General features: G+C 37.1%; 1 protein-coding gene across 1 annotated transcript in view; it reads right to left on the minus strand.

Moving 5' to 3' along the window:
- Positions 1-269: 269 nt before the first annotated feature.
- Positions 270-24,858, minus strand: part of ME2 (malic enzyme 2) — a 55,105-nt gene continuing 30,516 nt past the window's right edge. Inside the window, exons 11-16 of the mRNA XM_046672153.1 lie at positions 22,956-23,070; positions 20,583-20,725; positions 14,737-14,839; positions 6,275-6,345; positions 5,256-5,354; positions 270-1,147 (exon numbers count right to left, since the gene is read on the minus strand). Of these exons, the coding sequence (XP_046528109.1) occupies positions 980-1,147; positions 5,256-5,354; positions 6,275-6,345; positions 14,737-14,839; positions 20,583-20,725; positions 22,956-23,070 (699 nt within the window). The 3' untranslated portion in view covers positions 270-979. The remainder of the gene's footprint in view (positions 1,148-5,255; positions 5,355-6,274; positions 6,346-14,736; positions 14,840-20,582; positions 20,726-22,955; positions 23,071-24,858) is intronic.

The raw sequence follows: 24,858 nt of genomic DNA on the forward strand, positions 1-24,858 counted from the left end.
CACTACTGATATTCAAAGGGATGTATCATAGCAACATTCCAAAATTATCTCAAGTAATGAACAGCAGCACAACTGGAATAGGGGGAGAGCATCTCCAGCTAAGCAGGACTCGTTTAGATGTGAAACACATGACTACTTTGTTAAAAGTCACAGGATGTCAGTCATAATTTATGCAATAGGTATCCTGTACCCTGCTCCTTAGTATTATCTAGAAATAAAGAAAATGAAAATATTTCTAGCTGGGCAATGAAACAGCGTAATTGAAGCAATTAAATTTAAGATGTCACCTTTATTAAATAAAAAAGTTACACTATGATTTTTATACACTGTCGAAAACAATGACTATTTTATTTGTCTAAAGGTAGCAGTAGTTCCCATTTCTCTCTCACATTATAGTTAATCCTCAATTTTGTTCCAGAAAATAAATAGGGTAGACCTTTCATATTTCTCTACATCTCTCTACGGGAAAGGAATTTCAGAGCATGAAGGTAAAATGAAGCAGAAATAAAAGAACACTTTTAGATACTGACAATTTGTCCTTAGAATTTGGTTAAATTTGGCCTCTCAAAATTCTGTACCCATATCCACAGGGGTAAATTTTGATTTTAGTAGCCCTAGAAGAGCTGAGAGAGAGAAGAGTCCCTATTATGTAAATAGCAAATACTTTGGCAAGCGTGAACCAGAGCACAAGAGAAGATATTCACAGATACATTTTTAACATCTCTTCGATGTGGGATGAATTACAAATCAGAAGGAAAGCATTCTAGTGATTTGACTGCAGGGTGCTGGTGGGCATGAACAACGTAGTCAACACATATACCCCCTAAAGAAGTGTAGATTCGTGGGAAAAATTAAGTCAGGCAAAGTGGCGGGGGAGAACAAAACACAGAAAAAAACGTGAATTTGAGAACATTATCTCTTTTTGTCTAAAAAACGCAGTCCTCTGAAGCATGGGAAGTGTTCATCAGTGGGCGTGCTTCTATTCCGTTATCTGGGGAGGGCTCGATGCAGACTCCGGCCATTCATACACATCCGGCAGCAGGGAATCGTATTCACTTCGCCAGATTCTTTCTCTAATATATTTGGCCTTGTCCTCAGGTTCCGGGTATCGGAAAGCCATTTTATTAGCATATAGGTATTCTGTAACCTGAAAAATAAATAAGATTACTGTGTAGGCTCTGAGTATTAACCTATTTGAGAAGGAAAGTACTATTAAAACATAGAAATAAATGTAGAAGAATGGTATTTTTTTTCCAAGTAAAAAATAACATTACTTTGACTCATTTCAAAGCATTCAGAAACTATTAAAAGTTTAAAAGATGAAATAAAAATCTGTGATCTCACCATAAGTTCGAGGTGTTTTAAAGTCTCCTGTCTCCCGCAGAATTATTAGCAGTTGCTCAACACTTCACTGCAACAAACAATTTCAAGCTCTCCTCTGTGTCAGGCGAGCAGACCTACGTGGGTAACCTGCCCAGCCCATGTGCCTCCTCCACAGCCCGGCGGAAACGCTGTGTAGGAGACTGACTTCCCGGTCATAACTGACTGGACTGCGGTGAAATCCTAACCCAAAGGGAGCCAGATGTTTTTGCTCTAGAATTTGGATTGAGAGACATGGAGATGATTATAAATCAGGTGTTGGATACGAACTATAATGTCGAGTGAAGTGAGGGCTAGAACCTGTACATGGCAGCTCACCACCCCCACTGAGTGCCAGGCATGTTCTCCGTGCTTTACGTGGACATCTCATTTAATCCTCGCAAGTACTACCATTATTCTCATTTTATACACGAGGACACCAAAGTATGAGGAGTTTAAGTAACTTGCCCAACGTAGTTAAGTGAGAGCTTAACTGTTTCGAGCAGTTTTTCACTGTCCAAACAGCTTCAAACTGTTTGTTTCAAATCCAAAGCATTCTGATTCCAGATCCCAGACCCTAAACAGTTAATCTAGATCACTTCCCTCCTAAACTGGCTTGAGGGGATTTCCGATCTTTGTAACCAAGACACAAACCTTGACTGAAGGTGAGATCAACGCTCTGAGCCTCAGTTTTGATGTAAAATGAGGTTGGATGAGAAGCTTCCTCACAGCGTAGCACAGTAACTGTCATACAGTAAGTTCTCTAGTTATGGTTTTATTTTAACTTAAAAAAAAAATGTAGGGGCCAGCCCCATGGCCCAGTGGTTCAAGTTCTGCATGCTCCCCTTTGGCGGCCTGGGTTCACAGGTTCAGATCCTGGATACAGACCTATTCCACTCATCAGCCTTGCTGTGGAGGCATCCCACATACAGAAAAACAGAGGAAGACTGGCACAGATGTTAGCTCATTTTCCTCAAGCAAAGAAAAAAAAAGGAAGATTGCCAACAGATGTTAGCTTAGGGCAAATCTTCCTCATCAAAAAAACAAAAAAAAAAAAAAAAAAAAAAAATGTAGTGACACATGGTAAAAAAAAAAAAAAAAGAATCCAAACAATTGTCTTTCTCCTCCTCCTTTAATTCCTATTCCAAATGGTAACCACTACTAAAGTTTATTTTAGCTTTCTAGAAGAAAACTTTACAAAAAAATGTTGGTTATTAAAAATAATCCTTGGCCCCGGGAGCTCAATCTCACTGTTTTGTGATGGGAAAATGTTTCAATTATTTCCTAATCTATTGTAGGAAACATATTTGTGCCCACAAAAAAGGTTGGGGGCAAGAAGATCAGAATGAGTTCTCCTTGGTCATGTAGGCATGCAGGAGGTGACTGGCGCCTATAAGGAGAGGCTCAGTGGCTGTGGGTTGGGTTGGGGGACAGACACAAAATACTGCCTACTCTCCTGACCCCTTGTTCCTAAAAATGAAAGCCCTAAGCCAGGAGGGAAGGAGCAAACTGTCTACCCCCCAGGAAGGGGGAAGAGACAGGATCCTTGGGCTCTGCTCCTATACCAACCCCAAGCACACATCTTCTATTCCTCATGTACTAACTTTCATTTGGACACACCAGTAATCTCTTGACTGATATCTTCCAAAATCTATCCCACCTGCAATATAATTCTATAAATTCTAAAACTGGACTCTATTCATCCTAATTCTAGACTCTAAAATCCTCAGCTGTTCTGCAATACTAAGGTATTCAGATGCCTTAGTCTGGCACTTGTGCATCTGTACGAGCCAGCCTTCAGAAAACTTTCAAGCCTTGTCTTCTACCATTTTCCTACCTATACTCAGACTCCAGCTCAACTGGATTGGCTGCTATTTCCTTAACATATCATCCTTTACCAATTCCCAATCTTTGCTTAGTTTATGGGTATTAAAATAATGCAATAATAATATTAATAGTCAAAGGGTTAAAATCTTATGATCATCAGTATCTAAGTCAAAAATGTGGTTGATAAATTCCACATCTAATGCTGATGTTTAAGAAAATCTTAGTAAACTAGGAATAGAAGTCTATTTCTTTAAAAAGATAAATACTTATTTCAATCAAAAGCTAGCATTACATTTAATATTAAAATATAAGGATGCCCTTATCAACCCAATTGCTTAAAATTGCTCTTAAATACCAACTAATTTAGTAAGATAGCGGAAAAAAAAGCTTACATATATTAAAAAGAGAAAAAGAAATTATTCACAGATGATTCAACAATGCCAAAAGCATTAACTGAGAACTATTAAAAGAATTAAGATTGTTCAAAGAAATTAGTTATCAAGTAAATTCATAAAAATTAATACCTTCCTTATATATTAGAAATGACCAGCAAGGAAATACATATGGAAAGAAAAGTCTTTATTATAAAGAATAACAAAATTTTTTAAATATCTAGGAAAATAAAAAATAATTTATAAATGTGACAGTTTCATACAAAGTTGCAGTTTTCTGTGAATTAAAAACTGATAGAAAAATTCAACCAAAAGAATAAACAGTTTAGAATATAAAATACTGAAAAACCAGAGTGATGGGAAATATATAGTATCAAATAATACACATTATACATACTATAATAATTAAAACAGTGCCTAGTAATAGCCAAATATGGTCAGGAACAGAATCCCAGTAAGAGAATCAAGAATTTTATGTTAAAAGGAGGGTTCTCAATCAATTAGTGCTGGGGCAAGTGGTTAACTACTCAGAAAAAAAATGGTTCTGTCCCACATCATACGCTAAAATAACTATCAGAGGGATTAAACAGTTTTATATTGGGGCCGGCCCTATGGCGTAGTAGCATGCTTTGCTTCAGCAGCCCAGGTTCGCAGATTCGGATCCTGGGCATGGACATACACCACTCATCAAGCCATGCTGTGGTGGTGACCCACATACAAAATAGAGGAAGACTGGCACAGGTGTTAGCTCAGGGCTAATCTTCTCAAGCAAAAGAAAAACAAAGAGGAAGACTGGCAACAGGTGCTAGCTCAGAGCAAAACTTCCTCACCAAAAAAAAAAAAAAAAGCTTTATGTTATTAAAAAATGCAGGTAGATATTTATATGATATTGGAGTGGGAGAAGGCACTAACATTCATAAAAGATGAGGAAACAACAGATCTTTCCATTAAAAATACTTTGAAAAATCCATGTCAAACAATTCTGAAAGTTAAAATAAATAACAAATGGGAAAATGCCCGTGCCAGAGCAAACAGAAGGATCACTACCCTTAATAAAGAGCCCTTATAAATCAGTATCAGAAAGTAGAAATACAAACGTCATACTATAGAAACAAGCAAAGGTCATGAAGGAGCAGTTCATGGGAGAAATGCAATTGTTCACGGAACACAAAAATTTTTCAATCTAATAATAAAGTAAATGCTTTAAATAAAAATGAGATACTTTCACCTAATAAATATGCAAGATTAAAAAAATAATAATTCTAAGTACTGGCAAAAGTGTGGGAAAACAGATAGACTCACACCTAACAGGTGCAATGTAAATCAGTACTTTTTTCCTGAAATATTTAACAATAATTTGGCAGTTATTATTCATTTACACGGGAGAAGGCTCATAACATATTAAGTGGAAAAAAGTGCAGTGAGAAACCAACTATAAAAATAGGCACAGTTGACTGTTCATGTGTGTGTATATCTACGTACCTGGGAAGAAAAAAGACTAGAAGCACCAAATCCAAAATAATAATATGGGTTACATTCTGGTAGTAAGAATATAGGTGACCTAAAATTTCTGCTTTGCACCTTCTAAATGTTTCAGATTTTTCTCTAATAAGCTTGTGTTACTGCATAAGAAAACACCATTAAAATTTATGTGAAGAGGTATAAATTATTACTTACTTTAATAGCAATGTTAATAGAAACTTCCTGAATATTAGCAAGTGGTGGGTAGAGTCTCCCTTGAGCGAGCTCCTTATCTGTCAATTGACTTGTCAGTGCCTGAGGAGGAAAAAACAACATTTTACTTTTGTTTAAATAACACAGAATAAAGAGGACCTAATAAAATGGTAAGAAGGGTTGGGGGAGCAGAGAATAATACAGGTATCATAATTCTCCCTTTTTCTAGCAGGAATACACTTAAACCACTGCAGAACAGTTTTAATAACTGTTCATTACTAACAATAAAGAAACAACCAGATGTAAAGACTTATTGACATATTCTACTTAATACGAAGAAGGTTTGCTGTAATTACAATAGCCACACGAAAAGAGACGTTAACATTTGTATTAATGTGAGTTCTTCAAAACTCATCGCAAAGTCTGGAAACTCCAATAGGCCAGCACTCCAAATAAACCAGTAATTGTCTATTAAAAAAACGTAAGGAGTTGGGGCCAGCCCAGTGGTGTAGCAGTTAAGTTGGTGTGTTCTGCTTTGGCGGCTCAGGGTTTGCTGGTTCGGATCCGAGGCATGGATCTAGCACCACTTATCAAGCCATGCTGTGGCAAGCGTCCCACACACAAAATAGAGGAAGATGGGGACAGATGTTAGCTCAGGGCCAATCTTCCTCAGCAAAAAGAGGAGGAATGGTGCCAGATGTTAGCTCAGGGCTAATCTTCCTCAAAAAAAAAAAAAAGAGTTATAGTTTATCTATTGTCACAATGCTACCTTCAGATATCTATAATACAAGTATAGTATATGTGTTAGAAATATGAAAGGATTCCTAGCTTACACTCAAACATTTGAAAAAAAGTAATTCTATGCAAAAGTAGATGGGCAGATCAAAAAAGCAATAGATGAGTAACTTCCTTTCCATTCATAAGGCAGATTTAACCCATTCTCTCTCTGCTTTTAATTAAGATCCATTCATCTCTATAATTCATCCTTTATAAAATAACCAAACAGTATTTAAAACATTTACCTTTGCAGCTTCCAGGAAAACATGGTCACTAATATGCCGGGTGTTACAGAGAATAACTGCTAAAGCCACGCCTAGAACACATTTTAAATAGTTTATTTAGTCAGGTTACTTTTCAAATTATGAAAGGAGCCAAATAAATTCCTCCATTTAAAGCAAATTAATGGTAACTCACTACCACCCCTAACAGTACCCCGTCCCCACCCCAAAACAAAGCAGCCAAGAGAAAACAGAAATCTGAGAGTTAAAAATCAAATGATCTTTAACTGTTACAATTATCTACTACAACAAATAACTTGAGAAGTACCAAATGGGTTTTCTCAATTTAGTTCTACATTTAATAAAATTCAAATGAATCCAATTCATTAACACTTGTTACACAAAACATCCATCCCCAGCCCGCCTCCAACCCTCCATTGCTTGCTGTGCAGAGGCAAACGCTTTCAATTCTTTCAGCTGATGATTTTAGTATTTCTCTCTCTCGCTCAGACAGCTTGCTTATATTCTTCTCATTGACTTTTGACTCACTGACTCCTTCCTGTGGAAAATAAGCATTTAGCTTTCTTTCATGTTTCCAGCCTTCTCCCTTCTTCCCAATACAGTTAGAGCATAATTTGAGTTGAGTCCATACTCAATGTTTATATTATTATGACTTCATAAATGCTACTCGCAGCCGAGCCATGTAGTAACAGTGTATCATGATTACTTTCCCTCTTCTGCTGTAACTTTTTATCTTCCTGAAGTTACTGTCCTGCTGTAGGTTCCTCTGAGTTTTCAGCACTTAAAATTATTTCACGCTGAGACTCTCACTCAATGGTCTAAATCTTCTACTATTTCAGCCACCTCACAGATTCTCTAATTTCATTCTCTAGAATAAATCTCTGCTGAAACTCCGATCTGCTCCAGCGGCTCTCCAGCCCACATACAGAGTTGTCATCCTGGAAAATCCCTTTATCTTTATGGGGATTCTCTTTGCTTCTTTCCAAGTTGGGTCCATTTCCTAAATCCTGCTTCTTCCTAGTTTTTGGTTACTCCCTCTTTTTGGCAGGATATATTCTCCCGTAGTTTTCTGAAAAATAGTGCATGGGAGATACATTTTTTGAAATCCTGCATTTCCCCCCCCCCCTTTTTTTTTTTTTTTACTACTTTCCACTCATTTGATAGCTTGGGTTTCGAATTCTAGTTTGGAAATAATTTTCCTTCAGAACTGTGAGGCATTATTCCAATACCTTCTAGCTTCCAGTGTTGCTGGCAAGTCCAATGCCAATTTGATCCCAGATCCTTTTTCAGTGATGATCTTTCTGTTGTGTCTCTGGGAGTGTGTAGGATTTTTTTTTTTGTACCTAACATTCTGCAATTGTGACAATCATGTGCCTTAAGGTGGGTTACTTTCACCCACCATGTTTGGCACTTGGTGGGTGGGCCCTTCCTATCTGGCAACTTGGGTCTTTCAGTTTTGAGAAATGTTCATGAAGTCTTTAATAATTTCCTTCCCTCCATTTTTCTGTTCTTTCTCCCTGAAATTTGTTTTCTGATATTGTACCTCCTGGACTAGTCCTCTAATTTTCTTCTTTTCTTTGTTTTCCATCTCCTGTTCTTTGCTCAATTTCTAAGTGACTTCAACTTTTTTTTTTTTAAGATTGGCACCTGAGCTAACATTTCTTGCCAATCTTTTTTTTCATCTTCTTCTCCCCAAAACCCCCCAGTACACAGTCGTATATTCTAGTTGTAGGACCTTCTAGTTCAGCTATGTGGGATGCCGCCTCAGCATGGCCTGATGAGCAGTGCCATGTCCGCACCAGGATCCAAACCAGGGAAACCCTGGGCCACTGAAGCGGAGCGTGTGAACTTAACCACTCAGCCATGGGGCCCGCCCCTCAACTTGTTTTTTATAATCCTTCTGCTATCAAACTTTTCATTTTCAAGAGCTCATTTTTGTTTTCTAATTAAAAAAAAAATAAAATCCTGTCTTGTTTCTGGAATATAATATTTTGTCTCTATGAGGACACGGATAGTTTATTTTTTAACTTTTCTTCTCCCCACATAATCCTTATATTTTCCTAAGCTGCTTTTTTCTTTTTATTGGTATGCTTTTTTTTTTTTTTGGGTGAGGAAGTTGGCCCTGAGCTCACATCTGTTGCCAATCTTCCTCTTTTTTTTCTTTTTCTTCCCAAAGCCCAAGTACATAGTTGTATATCCTAGCTGCACATCTCTCTAGTTCTTCTATGTGGGATGCCGCCACAGCATAGATTGATGAGCGTTGTGTAGGTTTGCGCCCAGGATCCAAACCAGCAAACCCCAGGCTGCCGAAGCAGAGCACGTGAACTTACCCACTCAACCACAGGACCGGCCCCTTTTCCTAAACTGCTTTTTTCTATTTGTCTACTTTAGTCTCTTTTATGAAAGAAATTGTTCATATTAGAGATTTTCCTTAGATAACTAGCAGTCTTTTAGTGTTTCTCATATATAAGGGTTAGGAACTAAAAAAATGATTGTTAGCTATGAGCACCAGGATGGAGCCTGCCCACTCTGAGCATCGCTGGAGTCACCTGGCTTTTAATCTCCCTATTTTCTGGCACCTCTGTCCTCAACTATGTCTGGTGTCTCCCAGTCTAGCAATTCTCTGTTTTAAATTATTCAAAAAGTATTGCGACAGGGGCCGGCCCCATGGCGCAGTGGTTAAGTTCGCACGTTCTGCTTCTTGGCAGCCTGGGGTTTGCCGGTTTGGATCCCGGGTATGGACATGGCACCACTTGGCAAAAGCCACGCTGTGGTAGGCGTCCCACATGTAGAGTGGAGGAAGATGGGCATGGATGTTAGCTCAGGGCCAGTCTTCCTCAGCAAGAAGAAGAGGATTGGCAGTAGTTAGCTCAGGGCTAATCTTCCTCAAAAAAAAAAAAAAAAAGTATTGCAACAATCTTTGACCAGAATGGGGAAATACGGTCACCCAATTAACCAGGGACGGGAAGAAGATCAGGTGGTTAATAGCCTCTTATTTTGATCTAGCTTTCAGATAATATATATATCTTTTAAAGTAGAGCATTTGTTCCATCTATATTTAATGTGGTTACTTAAATGGGGCAACATCTATTGTATTCTTATATTTGACTTGTCTATTCTATGTTCCTTTTCCTCTTCTTGCCTTTTGAATTTTGTTTTTAATCATTTCATTTCCTACCCTAACATTCTCTTACCGAAGTTTGGAAGTTTTTCTTTTAGTGATTATCCTAAAATTTGTAAGATGCACCCTTGTCAAAATTCCATGTTAGTTTTAATGTACCCTCCTACCAGACAATGCAAGTCCCTTGTAACAGTTTATTTAACTGATAGGCTATTACTATTGTGTATTTTAGTTTTGTCTCTGTATTTTTCAAAATCCCACGTTTTATTGTTTTGCTCTCTATATACAACATTCATTTTGTTTAACTCACAGATTCACAACTTTCTTGGCTCTTCATTCCTTCCACATCTCTGAGCTTCTAGCTAGGGTTATTTTTCTTCTACCTAAGGAACACTCTTTAGAATTTCTTCTCCTTTCTCACAGGTCTGCAGGTGGTGAATCCTCTGTTTTTCTAATAATGTCTTCATTTTGCCTTAATCCTTGAAAGATATTTTCACTGTGTAATGAACTCCAGCTTAGTATTTTGTCTGAGCAACTGAAATAGCTCATTCCACTGCCTTCTGGCATCTTGTCCTGTGGAGGAGTCAGTTGTCATTCTACCAGTTGCTTCTTGAAGGAAATCTTTTTGCTCTGGCCGCATAGTCTTCTCCTTGTTATTTTCTGAAGCCTCACAATGATATTCCTAAGTGTGGGTTTCTTTTTATTTATCCTGCATGGGTTTTACTGAGCTTCCTGAATACTGTGTATTGATGACATTCATCAGTTCTAAGAAATTCTCAGCCACGAGGCCTGCAAATACTGCCTCTGCTGCATTCTCACTCTCTTCTGTTGGGACTTCAATTAAAAGCCTATCGATTAAAGGAATATATCTTACCTGTTTTCCTATATTTTCCTTTTTTGGTCTCTGGATCCTTTCTTCTGGTCTATCCTCAAGTTTATTAATTCTCTTTGGTCTAATCTGCTATAAACCTCATTCACTGAGTTCTTAATTTATTGTATTTTTCAATTCTAGATTTTAGTATTACTTAGCTGAATTTTTAAAGCTTGACTTTTATCTCCGTAAACATAAAAACATATTTGCTTCATAGCACTTGTCTGATATCTAGAGTTCCAGAGTTTTCTAGTTGTTTCTGCTACTTTTGGCTTGTGTTGTCTTGCTGCTTTATATGTCTCATTATCTTTTTTTTTAAGCTTAAAAATTTTTTTTTATTAAGATTATGATAGTTAACAACTTTGTGAAATTACAGTTGTACATCATTAGTTATGTTGTAGGTACACCACTTCACCCCTAGTGCCCTCCCCCCACACCCCCCCCCCCTTCCCCTGGTAACCACCGATCAGTTCTTTGTCTATATATTAACTACCACCTATGAGTGGAGTCATACAGAGTTCGTCTTTCTCTGTCTGGTTTATTTCACTCAACATAATACCCTCAAGGTCTATCCATGTTGTTGTGAATGGGACGACTTTGTCCCTTTTTATGGCTGAGTAGTTTTCCATTGTATATACATACCATATCTTCTTTATCCAATCATCAGTTGCTGGGCACTTAGGTTGGTTCCATGACTTGGCTATTGTGAGTGATGCTGCGATGAACATAGGGGTGCATGGGACTTTTGGAATTGCTGATTTCAGGTTCTTAGGATAGATACCCAGTAGTGGGAATGGCTGGGTCATAAGGTATTTCTATTTTTAACTTTTTGAGAAATCTCCATACTGTCTTCCATAGTGGCTGCACCAGTTTGCATTCCCACTAACAGTGTGTGAGGGTTCCTTTTTCTCCACAGCCTCTCCAACATTCGTCACTCTTGGTTTTGGATATTTTTGCCATTCTAACAGGTATAAGGTGGTATCTTAGTGTAGTTTTGATTTGCATTTCCCTGATGATTAGTGATGATGAGCATCTTTTCATGTGTCCATTCACGTATCTCTTCTTTGGAGAAATGTCTGTTCATGTCCCCTGCCCATTTTTTGATTGGCTTGTTTGATTTTTTGTTGTTGAGCTGTGTGAGTTCTTTACATATTATGGAGATTAACCCTTTGTCGGATAAATAACTTGTAAATATTTTTTCCCAATTAGTGGGCTGTTTTTTTGTTTCAATCCTGTTTTCCCTTGCCTTGAAGAAGCTCTTTAGTCTGATGAAGTCCCATTTGTTTATTCTTTCTATTGTTTCCCTCAAATGTCTCATTATCTTTTATTTTTTAACTGGGGTTGTATTTGAAAACTTATTTGTAAAAGTAACTTGAAGGCTAGCATAGTGTTATCTAATTCCAGAGAAGATTTCTGTTTGCTTCTGCCAAGGACTTGTGGGCACTGGCAGGCCAAAGCAAAGGCTTGAGGTTTTCTAGATCACTGATGGCATATACAAACTCCACCCATATTCCAAGGGCCAGCTCTTGAGAGTTTCAGCCCCAAATGGGAGGTGGTTCACTAGGATCCCATCCTTGGCAGGTGCCAGACTCCAGCTCTTGTCTTCCCTCCACGAAAAGTACAGCTTTAGCTCTCAGCCACCTTCCTGATCAGAGAATGCTTGCAGTGCAAAACTCCTTCAAATGCTGGTTCACCTCTGGGCTTACTCCTCTCCCTAATCTTGATCCAGAATTCTCCAATATTTTATTAGTCAGCATCTTATTAGCATTTTGACCCTTTTAAGGTTTTATTGTTGTGGTTATATCATCCAGTCATTATAATTGCTGGACTAGGTAATTCAAACAGTACCAGAACCTTAAGTTTTTAATTGCTTTATTAACAGACTTTAGGCCAATCCTCCTTGTTTTAAGCCCATTTTAACCTCCATTACCACGTCATTTTTACCTCTAAATTTATATTGCTAATTACTGTTATTAACAAAGTTAGGACTTTGAAGTGTAGTGTAAAAGTAATCAATTGCCAAATTCCTTCTTAGTCAAATATGATATAAAAATGGCTGTTAAAATCAGCAGAAAAGAATGCTCTTCCATGCTCTTATGCCTTTATGCCATAGAAATATTGTTGGATGGAGTAGATTGATTTTGAGCATTATCAAGTTCTAGAAAGAGATCATCAGTGACAGGAGAGTTTCTACTATAGATGCTGGGTCAAGAGCCAATCGGGGCAGAACTCTAGACAACCACAACTACACGGGGGAAAATGAGGGAAGTTCACATACAAAAGCACTAGGATATTCACAGGCTAAACATCTTTACTTTGATAACAGTTATAACATGCCTGCTTGATGCTAGCCTATGTATGGTATAAATCTACCTGTCATGAAATCTTAGTTAAGACCCTGCTGTCAGCTATTCCAGGAGGGGCCCTCAAGGAGAAAGACACAAGTACAAAGGAAATTCATACCAAATTCCTATTTTACATAGTCTTTCATTAAAATGAATAAACAACTAAGGATAACCAGAAATTTATGGAAAATAAACAGAACAAAGGAAGAAATACTTAAAAGAATCTTAATTAACTCTCTGGAGAGATCAGAAAGGATACTGCAATCTTAAAAAAAAATAAAAGTGGCTATTAAAAAAGAGTGATTCTAGGATTTAAAAAGGTATGGGAATACAAAAATAACACTTCAACTTTCTGAATTGATGATATATGATATTAAGCAATCACTGTTAATTTCCTTTGGTGTGATACCAGTATTATGGTTATGTTTTTTTTTTTAAATTTACTCTTTTAGAGATACATACTGAAGTAGTTATTAATGAAATTATAGGATGTCTCTGATTTGCTTCAAATAGCTCAGGGAAGGTGGAGTGGGTAGGAACATAGATTACATAAGACTGGCTACATGTTGGTAACTGCTAAAATGTGTGAGACTGGAACGTGGGACTTCATTCTTCCCTCTACTTTTGTCTATGTTTGAAATTTTCCATAATAAAAAGAAAAAAGACTGTTGAAACAAAACATATACCATAAGTCCTAAAAACCAGAACAGATACAGATGAACAAATGAACACTACAGAAATCCCCCATTTTATGGAATAAAAAAGGCAGAGGTGAAAATATGAAATAAAATTTACAAGTCAAGGACAATACAGGGATTTGACCATGGTCTAAAATAAGTTCCATAAGGGAAAAACAGAAAGAAACAAAAACCAAAAAAGTCCTTTGTAAAAGACAATACAGTGAATTGGCCTGCCTACAGAAATGCATAATAAATGGAAATAAGCCCAAACCTGGATGCTTCCCACTAACCTTTCAGAAATCTAAAGATTAAGAAAAAAATTTTAAACCTTTTTAGGGAGAAAAAGCTAGTATGTATAAAGGAATGAGAATCTCACTAACAGATTTCTCATCAGCAACACTGGCCACGAAAAGTGAATGGAGAAATGTTTGCAAAGGTCTGAAGACAACGACTTTGAATCTATAAATCTCTACTCAACTAAACTATCAAGCAAGAGGACAAAATAAAGACATTTTCAGATATGTAAAAACTCAGGAAGTTTTTGTCCATGCTTTATAAAAAAAACTTACTCAAAGATGTATTCCAGAAAAATGAGACCAAGACAGAGAAGAACAGTGCACATGCACACGAGAGAAGAATAAGAACACGGGACACAAGAAGCAGTTTGTTGTGGAGTAGGATCAAGGAGAAACGAAGAAAGCTGGCAAGAAATTAAAGGAGGATTCATTATACTTGACACTTCAAAGACTCTGAGCGTAAAAATTTTGTGATGTAGAATGGCATGTTCCATTATATTTATCAAATCACCCTCTTGTTTAGACATGAATGACATAATCACGTAATTTCAGAATCCATCCGTAGACGAGCATGGAAAACAACAGAACAGGACGCAAATGTCAAAGAAAACTGCTCCACAATTATTAACTAACCAAAATTGAGGTGGTAACTACTAGGAAAACTAAAAGCAGTAACACAAATTGGGAGGGAGAGAGGAAGCAAGGTGTTAGGAGGTATGTGTGTACTATTGCTTCTCTTTCACAGGGGGAAGTTCACACATACAGTCTGGAGTTGGAAGAATCAAGGTAAGGGGAGATCAGTGTATCAGTCATGATGGTCACTGCCAGAAAAGCTCAAAGCAAACCAGTGACAGTGGTTATAGCTGAGAAGCGTGATAAGGAGGTACCAAGAGGAGATCAAGAGGGTTAAATATTTAAACCATTCTGTTCCTTCTGCATTTTTATGACCATGTACTACATTATTTCTATAATAAAAACAAGTTTAAAGGTATGAATAAATAAATTTTCAGTGGAAACAGAGCACTGAATTCCTCGAGTTTCCTTGTACATTCATACCAAAATCCTGTTGTTCGTTTTAATCTTAAATTCTAAAGAATTTCATGAAGTATTTTTATGTAATTATTACTCTATAACAAATAATGTGGCATTTACCTGGAAAAATATATACATTGTTTCCTTGACCTGGGGTAAAGAGCTGCCCATCGCTGAGTTTCACTGGCCCAAATGGACTGCCACTGGCAAACAAACACCTTCCCTGTTAAGAAATGAAATAACCTCAATTTTGTTACTTTATGGGGACTAGAAAATTGAGGTAAATTCACCCAAAGTTAAATCTTGTAGTAAAGTAGACCAATATATTACTAACAAACAGGCATAAATTTACTATAAAACATGATTTTCTCCTTAAAACCCTTACTGGAATGAAGTTTGTTCTGTGCATAGCATACATGCAAATAAAGTTGAAAAATGTCCATTAGTTAACTTTAAAAAACCTAACGCTTCTATTTTCTTTAAAAATGTAGAGGGCCAACAAATACCATCGCCAATAATAAAAGTTGCTGTAAACATCTGTGAAAGAAGGGGAAAACATCAAAAATATTAAATGGCAACCACTGACTGTACATTTGCTGGTTTTGCCACTGTACCAGGTGCCCCACGGGTGTTAACTCAGTTAATTTAGCCCACACAAAAGCCTTATGAGATCACCATAATTTCCATTTCACTGATATAAAAGAAAAAATCTCAGCAAGCTAAGGCTTAGCTATTTCCAAGTACTTTGTAAAAAGTCACACTCACAATGGTAGCAGTTCAACTTGAATCCAGATATTTTATAACTCCAAAGCCTGTGGTCTGTTAGTATGCTATAATGCCCCCCAGTTAGGCAGTTTATAACACAAGAATATTGTATAACCACACTATTACCTCAGAAAAACATGGCATGTTGCCTTGTCAAATAAAAATGAGTCTCCAAATTTGTTGTATACATCAATTTTAGTACTGTGCTCTAGAATGGCATATAATAAATACTACTAACACATTCAGTTTTTCTAAGAGAATTAGATGCCCACAAAATTGAAAAGTACCAGAAAGTTAATTTAGAAATACTTTATATATTGTTTTGTCACTGACATGACACCTGAACATTCAGCAGAATTATGATGTGTTTAGACCTTTGCTTTGTCTGCTTTTCTGTAGATCTAAAAATGTGTATTATACCAAGAGTGATTATTCTTTGAAATATAACAGACCCTTGGCATCAGTGGATTTAACACTCAAGTATTTGAGCCTTTGGACAGTCTGAAAGTCCACAATGTATAGTAATTGTTACTCTCACAAGACATCCTTTCAATTTCAAAATGATACAAGGTTTAAGCGTAGAAGCAAGTTAACTCTGCCAGTGGTGGGCCCAGGTGACTATCCTGGACCCACAACTCCAGACAGCTGTATGGTTTTCTATAGGGAGCTACTATTCTCTACCTGTTCTAAGCATAGCTCTCCTTGTGACAACAATGTTTCTTTGAAGATTAGGTTTTAGGTTATTTCATGGTGAATGCCATACATGTTACCACAATAATAATGTGTATAATAATACAGATTATTTTTGTGGCACCAGTATTTTTAATAGCTTTATAAATTATACAAGATAGCTCTTTATGGGAAAAACGTTATGTTGTCATTATATGAATAAATTTGGAGATTTAGAAAGATCTTGCGAATCTTCTCCAGAATGGCAAAATTCTACAGCAGTTTATCTTCTCCAGGCCATCCTTTTCTTTTCTTCATTCATAATAGACCAATGGCTTAAATGTGGCCAGATCTTGATGATAACAGTATTTGCATTCTGAAGTCCAAGTTGACCTATTCTTTGTTCTATGAGTGACTGGCCATTAAAATATAAAAACATTGGGGGGAAAAAGTTTTTCTCACTAAGCAGCAGAGGGTGTTAGAGGAACATCAAAACAACTCTCCACCGAAAACAAAAAGAGATCAAAAATTTAAGAGGTGACTGCAAATCTATAAATTTATGCCATTATTTTATGTAACACTAAGAATTTCTGTAAAATTAAATTATGACAAAATGCGTTACCATTTTTTTTTGTGCTTTATCTCCCCAAACCCCCCCTGTACATAGTTGTGTATCTTAGTTGCAGGTCCTTCTCGTTGTGGGATGTGGGACGCCACCTCAACGTGGCCTGATGAGCCATGCCATGTCCTCGCCCAGGATCCAAACCCTGGGCCATCACAGCGGAGCTCGCGAACTTAACCACCCGGCCACGGAGCCGCCCCCTCGTTACCATTTTTAAGAGAGAATTTCAAAGTTATAAAAACTGTGAAAACATTTTCATTTTATAACTGATGGAATATAGTATATCAAACTAGTTCCCCTGGGGAGTTTTTATTCTTTTCAATAATGTACATCTATCACAGTAACATTTATTAAAAAGATAAACTTCCTAAATGTTGAGCAGTCTTCTAGGGATATACTGCTACTGCCCCAAACATTTAAATTTTTTATATTTTGGAAATCCCAAAGCCCATGATACATGTAGTATATTTATCAAACAGTCGTTGTATAAGACTAAGATTTAATTTTGGGGGTAATAACCATTAGCCTTCAGTAGCGAACACTGGTGAATAGGATGAGCAATCAAGCAGGAAGTAATACCATATTTTGGTAAAAAGGTAAGACAGTATACCAAAGCCTGATTTTTTTTTAATCAGTATGCAGATTTTGTGGATGATTTCAAAAGAAAAGATTTTAATAATTATTAGATGTTTCAGCAATTATTAGAAACACTGGAAACCAATAGTCAAGAGAATTAATTCTGATTAACAAAATTAAAGGAATTTTGAGGGGTCGGCCTGGTGGTATAGTCATTAAGTTCACACACACTGCTTCAGTGGCCCAGCGTTCACGGGTTCAGATCCCGGGTGTGGACCCACACATGGCTTGTCAGGCCATGCTGTGGCAGCACCCCACATACAAAACAGAGGAAGACTGGCACAGATGTTAGCTCACGGCCAATCCACCAAAAAAATAATAATAATAATAAATAAAAGGTAAAAAAAAAAAGGAATTTTGAGACAATATATATGTCAAAATAAAATTTTTCACAATGAGAAAGAAAAGAAGGCTTCATATATCAAGCCATGAATATTAAGTTCAGAAATTTCTGAGAAAGGGGCCAGCCCTGTGGCTGAGTGGTTAAAGTTCTGTGTGCTTTGCTTTGGTGGCCTGGGTTCATGGGTTTGGATCCTGTGTGCAGACGTACTCCACTTGCAGGCCATGCTGTGCAGGTGTCCCGTGTACAAAGTAGAGGAAGACTGGCATGAATGTTAGCTCAGGGCAAATCTTCCTCACCAAAAAGGAAAGAAAGTTCTGAGAGAGAGTCCTGCCTTGGTAGTGGTCTTCTAGGTTGTTTTGTACCAATTCTTCCTCTGGTAACAATGAGAAAAACTGGATAAAATATATTAAAAGTATTTTTCAAGGAAGCAGGAGTGCTACCAAGATAGAGTTTGGAGGCAGGAGATATTTCAAGATCCAAAAGAAGAGGAAAGCAAGATGTGCGAGCCCAGCATTTGAAGCTTTCCCCCTCAAGGTGACTGCTCATTTCAAAAGCAAAATCTGTGGCTGAGAGCCTGAGCAGCAAAGCTATCAGAAGTCTCATGATGACAGAGAGGAAAGTCAAGTTCAGGGACCATGAGGGATGAGGGTGCTAATAAATAGCCCAGGGCTTTCAATTCCTACTCAGAGGGTACACATCAGGAAAAGGATAAACTGTGGAAAGAGACTAGGCATCACATGGACTGCATCCTGGTGAGATGACGGTGAGCTAGCCCAGACTAACAGCCACCAGAGGAACAGGTAACATCCCTCTGGAGAAAGAGAACTTCAGCAACAGCCTCAAATTATCGCTACAGTTCTTCATTCACACTCTCTAGCACTCAATAAATCAACAACAACAAAAATAATAAAACTAGGCTTACAGAAAGATGAGAACTGAATAACCAAGAGGAAAGAAGGACAGATACTAGAAATGGACTCACAGAGAATGAGATACTTGTTACTATCAGACATTGACTTTAATTATGATACATATATTCAAGAAATTAAACAAGATAGAAAATTTTAGCAGAGAATTGCAAGCTAAAGAAAAGGATCAATAAGTATTTAAAAATTATTAAAATTGTGAGGTGTGATAATCATACTGTGATTATATTTTTATAAGAATCCTTAACTTTTGGATGATATACTATGATATTTATAATGAAATGATATGATGTCTGAGATCTGCTTCAAAATAATCTGGGGTGGGTGGGATGCAGAAGAAATGTGACTGGCGATGAGTTGATCATTTCTGAAGCTAGGTATTGGTATGTGGGAGTTAAAGAACTAAATCAAACGATTTGGATGAAGGTAAAAATTTGTTCCAGACAGCTGTCAGATGACTCAAAAAAATGGCCCTCATAAAGACAAACACTGATAGTGAAGATACATTTGAAGAGGGTAAAAAGAATTGTTTCATAAAACATGAGGGCAAGAAAGCAGTATTTACAAATTGGTTATTTCTATAATATGTGATTGTAAGTCTGTGTCACTAAATTAATAAATTATTACAAAAATAATCAGGGCAAGCCCTGGTGGCCTAGTGGTTAAGGTCGGCATGTTTCCTATCAGCAGCCCGGGTTTGGTTCCTGGGCGTGGACCTACACCACTTGTCTGTCAGTGGCCATGCTGTGGTGGCTGCTCACATACAAAAAGGAAGATTGGCAACAGATGTTAGCTCAGGGCAAATCTTCCTCAGCAAAAAAAGAGAAAAAAAATCAAATAGAAATTCTACAAATAAAAAATACAATAAAATTAAGACCCTAACAACAGATTAGCACAGCTAAAAGGAGAATATGCAAACTGGAGGATAAGTCCAAATAAAATCACCATATTGAAAGACAGAGAGCACATAGGATGGTATACAGAAAACAGTGTGAGATATATGAGATATGGTTAAAAAAAAAAAAAAAGTCTGACATTCACATACTTGGAGTCCCACAAGAGGAGAGAGAGAATGTGGCCAAATCAGAGATATTTCCAAAATAGACCCCTCAAAAAAGAGGACATAAAGCTACAGATTCAGGAGTTCTGCAATCCCCAGGTGGACTAAATATAAAGAACAGCACACCTATGTCCATTGTACTAAAACTGCTTAAAACCCAAGACAAAATGGTGTATCAAAAGGAGAACAGTGGCTGGCCCTGTGGCCGAGTGGTTAAGTTCCTGCACTCCTCTGCAGGCGGCCCAGGGATTCGTGGGTTCGAATCCTGGACGCAGACATGGCACCGCTCATCAAGCCACGCTGAGGCAGCGTCCCACATACCACAACTAGAAGGACCCACAACTAAGAATATACAACTATGTACCTGGGGGCTTTGGGGAGAAAAAGGAAAAAAATAAAATCTTTTAAAAAAAAAAAGGAAAACCGAAATCAGAAAACAATAGAATGATATCTTCAAAATAAAGTATCTATCAACTTTTACTTCTATGCACAGTGAAAATATCCTTGAAAATGAAGGCAAAATAAAAAAATTACCAAGGGAATTTATCAGACCCAGACTTAAGTTCTTCTGGTACAAGGAAAATGATCCTAGATGGAAGCACAGATGTGCAGGAAGGATGGAAGGGCAAAAGAAAATATTAAAATGTAGCTAAATTTAAATGAATAATTTTTGTTTAAAACAATGTCTTTTGGGGTTTAAAATATAGAGAGAATTAAAATGCACAAGAATAGCATGAAAAGCGTGAGGGTGTTAAAATGGAGATATAAGGTAACAGTTTTCTAGAATGGATACAAGCAGTAATTTATATCAGAATTTGATGACGCACGGACGTACACTGTAATCTTTAGAGTAACCATTAAAAGAATTATGCGAGAATGTATAACTAACAGGCTAATAGAGGGAAAATAGACATAATCACTTCATACAATTATTTTGATTAGTACCTGTGTAAGTGTATATGCTTCTTCAGCTGTGCACTCAGCCTTTGCTGTAGGATTACTCAATGCAAAGATTATAGGCCTTTCATTGATATCAGCCATGGCTTTGATTACCTCAGGAGTGAAAAGTCGGCCAGCTCCCGCAACTCCTATGATAAACAAGGGGGAAAAAGGCAACTTCATTACAGCTGAAATAAAGCAATTCTTATCAACAGCATTTCTACAACAGGTTTAACATAAAAGCACAGGTAAACTCCCACTGCAAAGACAGATCTTGCTGTCTTGTTGCTGAGATAATGCCATGGGAACACAATCTCAAATCTGAAAAGAAAAACAGTAAAATGCTTCAAGTTTTCACTTAAATAGTTACTGTCTACCCCTGACATGGTAAATTGTGGGAAATAAAAAAGAGTATAAGACTATCTCCATCAATCTAATTGAGAAGTTAAAACTTGCTACAACATGGATGAACCTCAAGGACATTATGCTAAGTAAGATAAGCCAGGCACAAAAAGACACACACTGTATGACTGCACTTCCGTAAGGTACCTAGGGTAGTCAAATTCACAGATACAGGAAGTAGAAAGGCGGCTGCCGGGGGATGTAGCTGTTTAATGGGTACAGCGTTTCAGCTGTGCAAGATGAAAGGCGTTCTGGAGACTGGCTGCACAATAGTGTGAATGAACTTAAGATTACTTAACTGTACATATAGTTAAAATGGTTATGATGGCAAATTTTATGTTGTGTGTATTTTACTACAATTAAAATTGTAAAAAAAAGATAGAAACTTGCATCTCAAGTGTTACAATGTGAAACTCTATAGTATTCATTAGAAAATAATAGGAATTCAGAAGCGATAAAAAATCATCCTGACTAAAGTTTGACACAGTTCAGTTTAATGACCTTTTCTTAAGTCCCTACAATGCCTTAGACACTTTATTAGGCCGTTAGGATGTAAAAATGAGTATAATTCAGGCAGCTTATAGTTGAGAGAAAAATAACAAAGTAAACAGAAATCAGAAAACCTGTAATAGGTGCTGAGTATAAAGTGTTATGAAAGCACAGCACGAAGGAAGACTTAGCCCACAGTGAGAATTTGGGGATGACCAAGCGATGCCTCAGCTGAGTACTTATCCAGTTCATCCAGAAAAATGATTATATTCAACAGTCAAAATAATTAATCTTTAATTATGTTTTATAAACTGATATTTAATAAAGAAAAATACTGATCTGGAGACCAGAGTTTTAGTGCTTGCTCTGTCACTCCTGGCTATACGAAGAATTCACAAATCTTGGGCAAAGTTGCTTATTAGCATCTCTGTGCTTGTTTTTCTTATGGAAAAAAGGAATTTATACTCAGTGTTTCTCCATGTGGAGATACACGGACATATTCTTAGGAGTTCATGAGTTCTAAAAGAATTAAACATTTTTCTCTTTATGATTCCTTGACCACACAGGGATGGAGTCAATGGACAGATTCGTAGGTTCCACATTGAGTTTCAAGAGAAATGGACTAGATGATCTTTAAGATTTCTTCTTGCTCTGAGAAATTATGAATTCTAATCAATGAAAAGCTAATAGAGACACACTTTTCCTGACCACAGAAACTTACTGTTTGTGACTGTTTTACTATTTAACATTCAATAGGGCTCCTACATGAAACTGATAAAATTACAAGAAAAGTTATACAGGGCTAGCCTGGTGGCATAGTGGTTGGGTTCACACACACCACTTCGGTGGCCCAGGGTTTGCAGGTTCGGATCCTAGGCATGGACCTACACACAGCCTGTGAAGCCATGCTGTGGAGGAGCCCATGTACAAAGTAGAGGAAGACTGGCAAAGATGTTAGCTCAGGGCCAATCTTCCTCACTAAAACAAAACAAAACAAAACAAAACAACTTATAGATTCAAATCTTACAGCTATATAGGAAATTAAATAGCTCCTCTTTTAAAGACTTTTACATTTTCTGCTGTGACCTTAATGCCGTGCTGGCATAGTCTGATGTCAGCTATGCAATGCCTGACTCTCAAAATGTATGAAAAGCTTTCAACTTTGTTGCCAACAAAAATCTCTGACTCTGCATAGGATTTTCTTGGCACAGTCTGTCAAATACCTTGTCTTTTTCAGGTTGTGAGCTCAACAGTCATACCAACTCTAAAGCAAAGCATGATCCATCACACAGCTTCTACCACTTAAAAGAACAAGTAACATCTGTTAACCAAAATTTACACACTAATCAAAAAGCTATCACAGAAAACATCATATAGGCTGAAAGCTAGGTAAAAATCCGTCATTGCATGTTTAGTAATCTTGCATGGTAGTTATGACCAGCAATAGACAGGTAAGTAATAGAATGATGTGCCAACAACTTTACTTACCAATTATAGCTGAAGGCTTAAGTATATTCACTGCTTCTTCGAAAGCATCAGGTATGTTCTCAGGAGCTGAGTGAGCAAATGGTTCTTGATAACTCTCTATTTTAGCTTTCCGCCCCTGAATTTTTAGATAAAATTGGTATTTTTTAGTACATGCTTATTGAGGATTAATTGAAAAGACATCATTATATGAGTCACATATTGTTTCCACAATAGGAATGTCTTTTCATTTACTTTTCCTTTCAACCCATATCTTCCAATTCTATCTTCATAGTATCCATAAACCCAAATATAAAACATAAAGCAAATCCCATTATAACCAGAAACTTTCTAATCCCTCTCAAAAACTTATCTACTCTGTGAAGTCCTCCTAAATCCAGTATGGCACAGAGGCCTTATCTGGGCTAGATGCGTTTTGGAATTCAAAATTTTTCATATTTTAGAAACATATTATGGTAATGTATCAAATATTACAAATGTCTCACAATGGGCACCCCACAACTGAACAAAACTTATGAAATAGTCACACCAAGTACAAAAGGTTAAGACTACAAAGACGCTCCCTGCTTTTGCTACCAGTTAAGTTCAGGTCAGTCAGATTTGCTACCAAATGAATTTCAGAAAAAACTTTGGGATTTCAGAGCTTTTAGGATTTCAGAATTGCAGATAGACATCATGGATTTGTACTACCAAGAGTTCAGAAAAAAGAGGAACAGGGAATTCTGGTTCAAGATGGCTGAATGAAGAAACATGGTTTCCTCCCCAAATACCAGGTCAAAGACTGTAAAAATTATGTCTTGAGTAGTGTTATAAAGCCAGGAGAGGTACCACTGACAAACTAGAACAATGAAGAATTACTCAACAATTTAAAGCAGGCAAAAACATACTGAATACAAAAACCAACCAGCCTGAGAAATCCATACCCTTAATTTTGGTAAAAGAGAAGATCTCCCCTACAGAGGTGAATTCTTCCATCAGAACTCCAAAACAACCCGAGGTAAGAACCAGCAGAGGCTGGGAAAAGCAGCACACTATCAGCAGTTGGCTGGGAAGTTAATTTAAGGACTGAAATACAGCCTCAACAGATCCCTGTTCTCTGAACAGTGGCTTCTTATGCTTGCCCCCAGGAGGACCTCAACTCGCCAATAGGGAGATTCAACATGAAACTCTCAAAGTCTCAAAAAGGAGGGCAGTGTTTTGGGTCACCAGGACAGACTGGAAGCCTAAAACCCAAAGGTCAAGCTATTTACACACCCCGAAAGACAAATATACTCTGAATTTGCAGATGAACAGGGATTCTTACTTGTGCCAACCAATACCATATTCACTCTAGACTTGACTTGTTACAAATATGATAAAGCATCACAAAATATTTGTGAAAACCAACATCACAAAAAGAAGCACCAACTAACTGTGTATCAGAAAAAATATATCACTCCTTTTTCCTCCCTCCACCTTCTAAAAGCACAACGTCTTATAATCCTTGCATTTTATTTACAAGCAAACAGGGCAATTATAGCTCACTTGGGAGGCAGTGCAGCTGAAGGGTTAAAAGCACAGTTTCATAGTCAGGCTACTTGGGTGTGAATCCTACCTCCAATGCTTATAAGCTGATGACCTTGGAAAAGTCATTTAACCTTTTTAAACTGCAGTTTCCTCATTTGTAAAATTTCATAGAAGTTTTTAGATTAAATGAGATACTACCCATAAAAACTTATCACAATGTCTAGTACGTTTTAAACTATTTTAAATTATGTATAATTTAAGCACTCAAGATTTTTCATTTACACACTTTAATTTTTCATTTAATTTTTTGTACTAATAGAATACTGGAACTAATAAAGAAGAACGGATTTCAGAACTGGAACAAAGTACACAGAGATAAGCCTGCTCTAAAGATGCAGAG

Source organism: Equus quagga, chromosome 9 (genome assembly GCF_021613505.1).
Source record: "Equus quagga isolate Etosha38 chromosome 9, UCLA_HA_Equagga_1.0, whole genome shotgun sequence".
NCBI classification, from domain to species: Eukaryota; Metazoa; Chordata; class Mammalia; order Perissodactyla; family Equidae; genus Equus; species Equus quagga.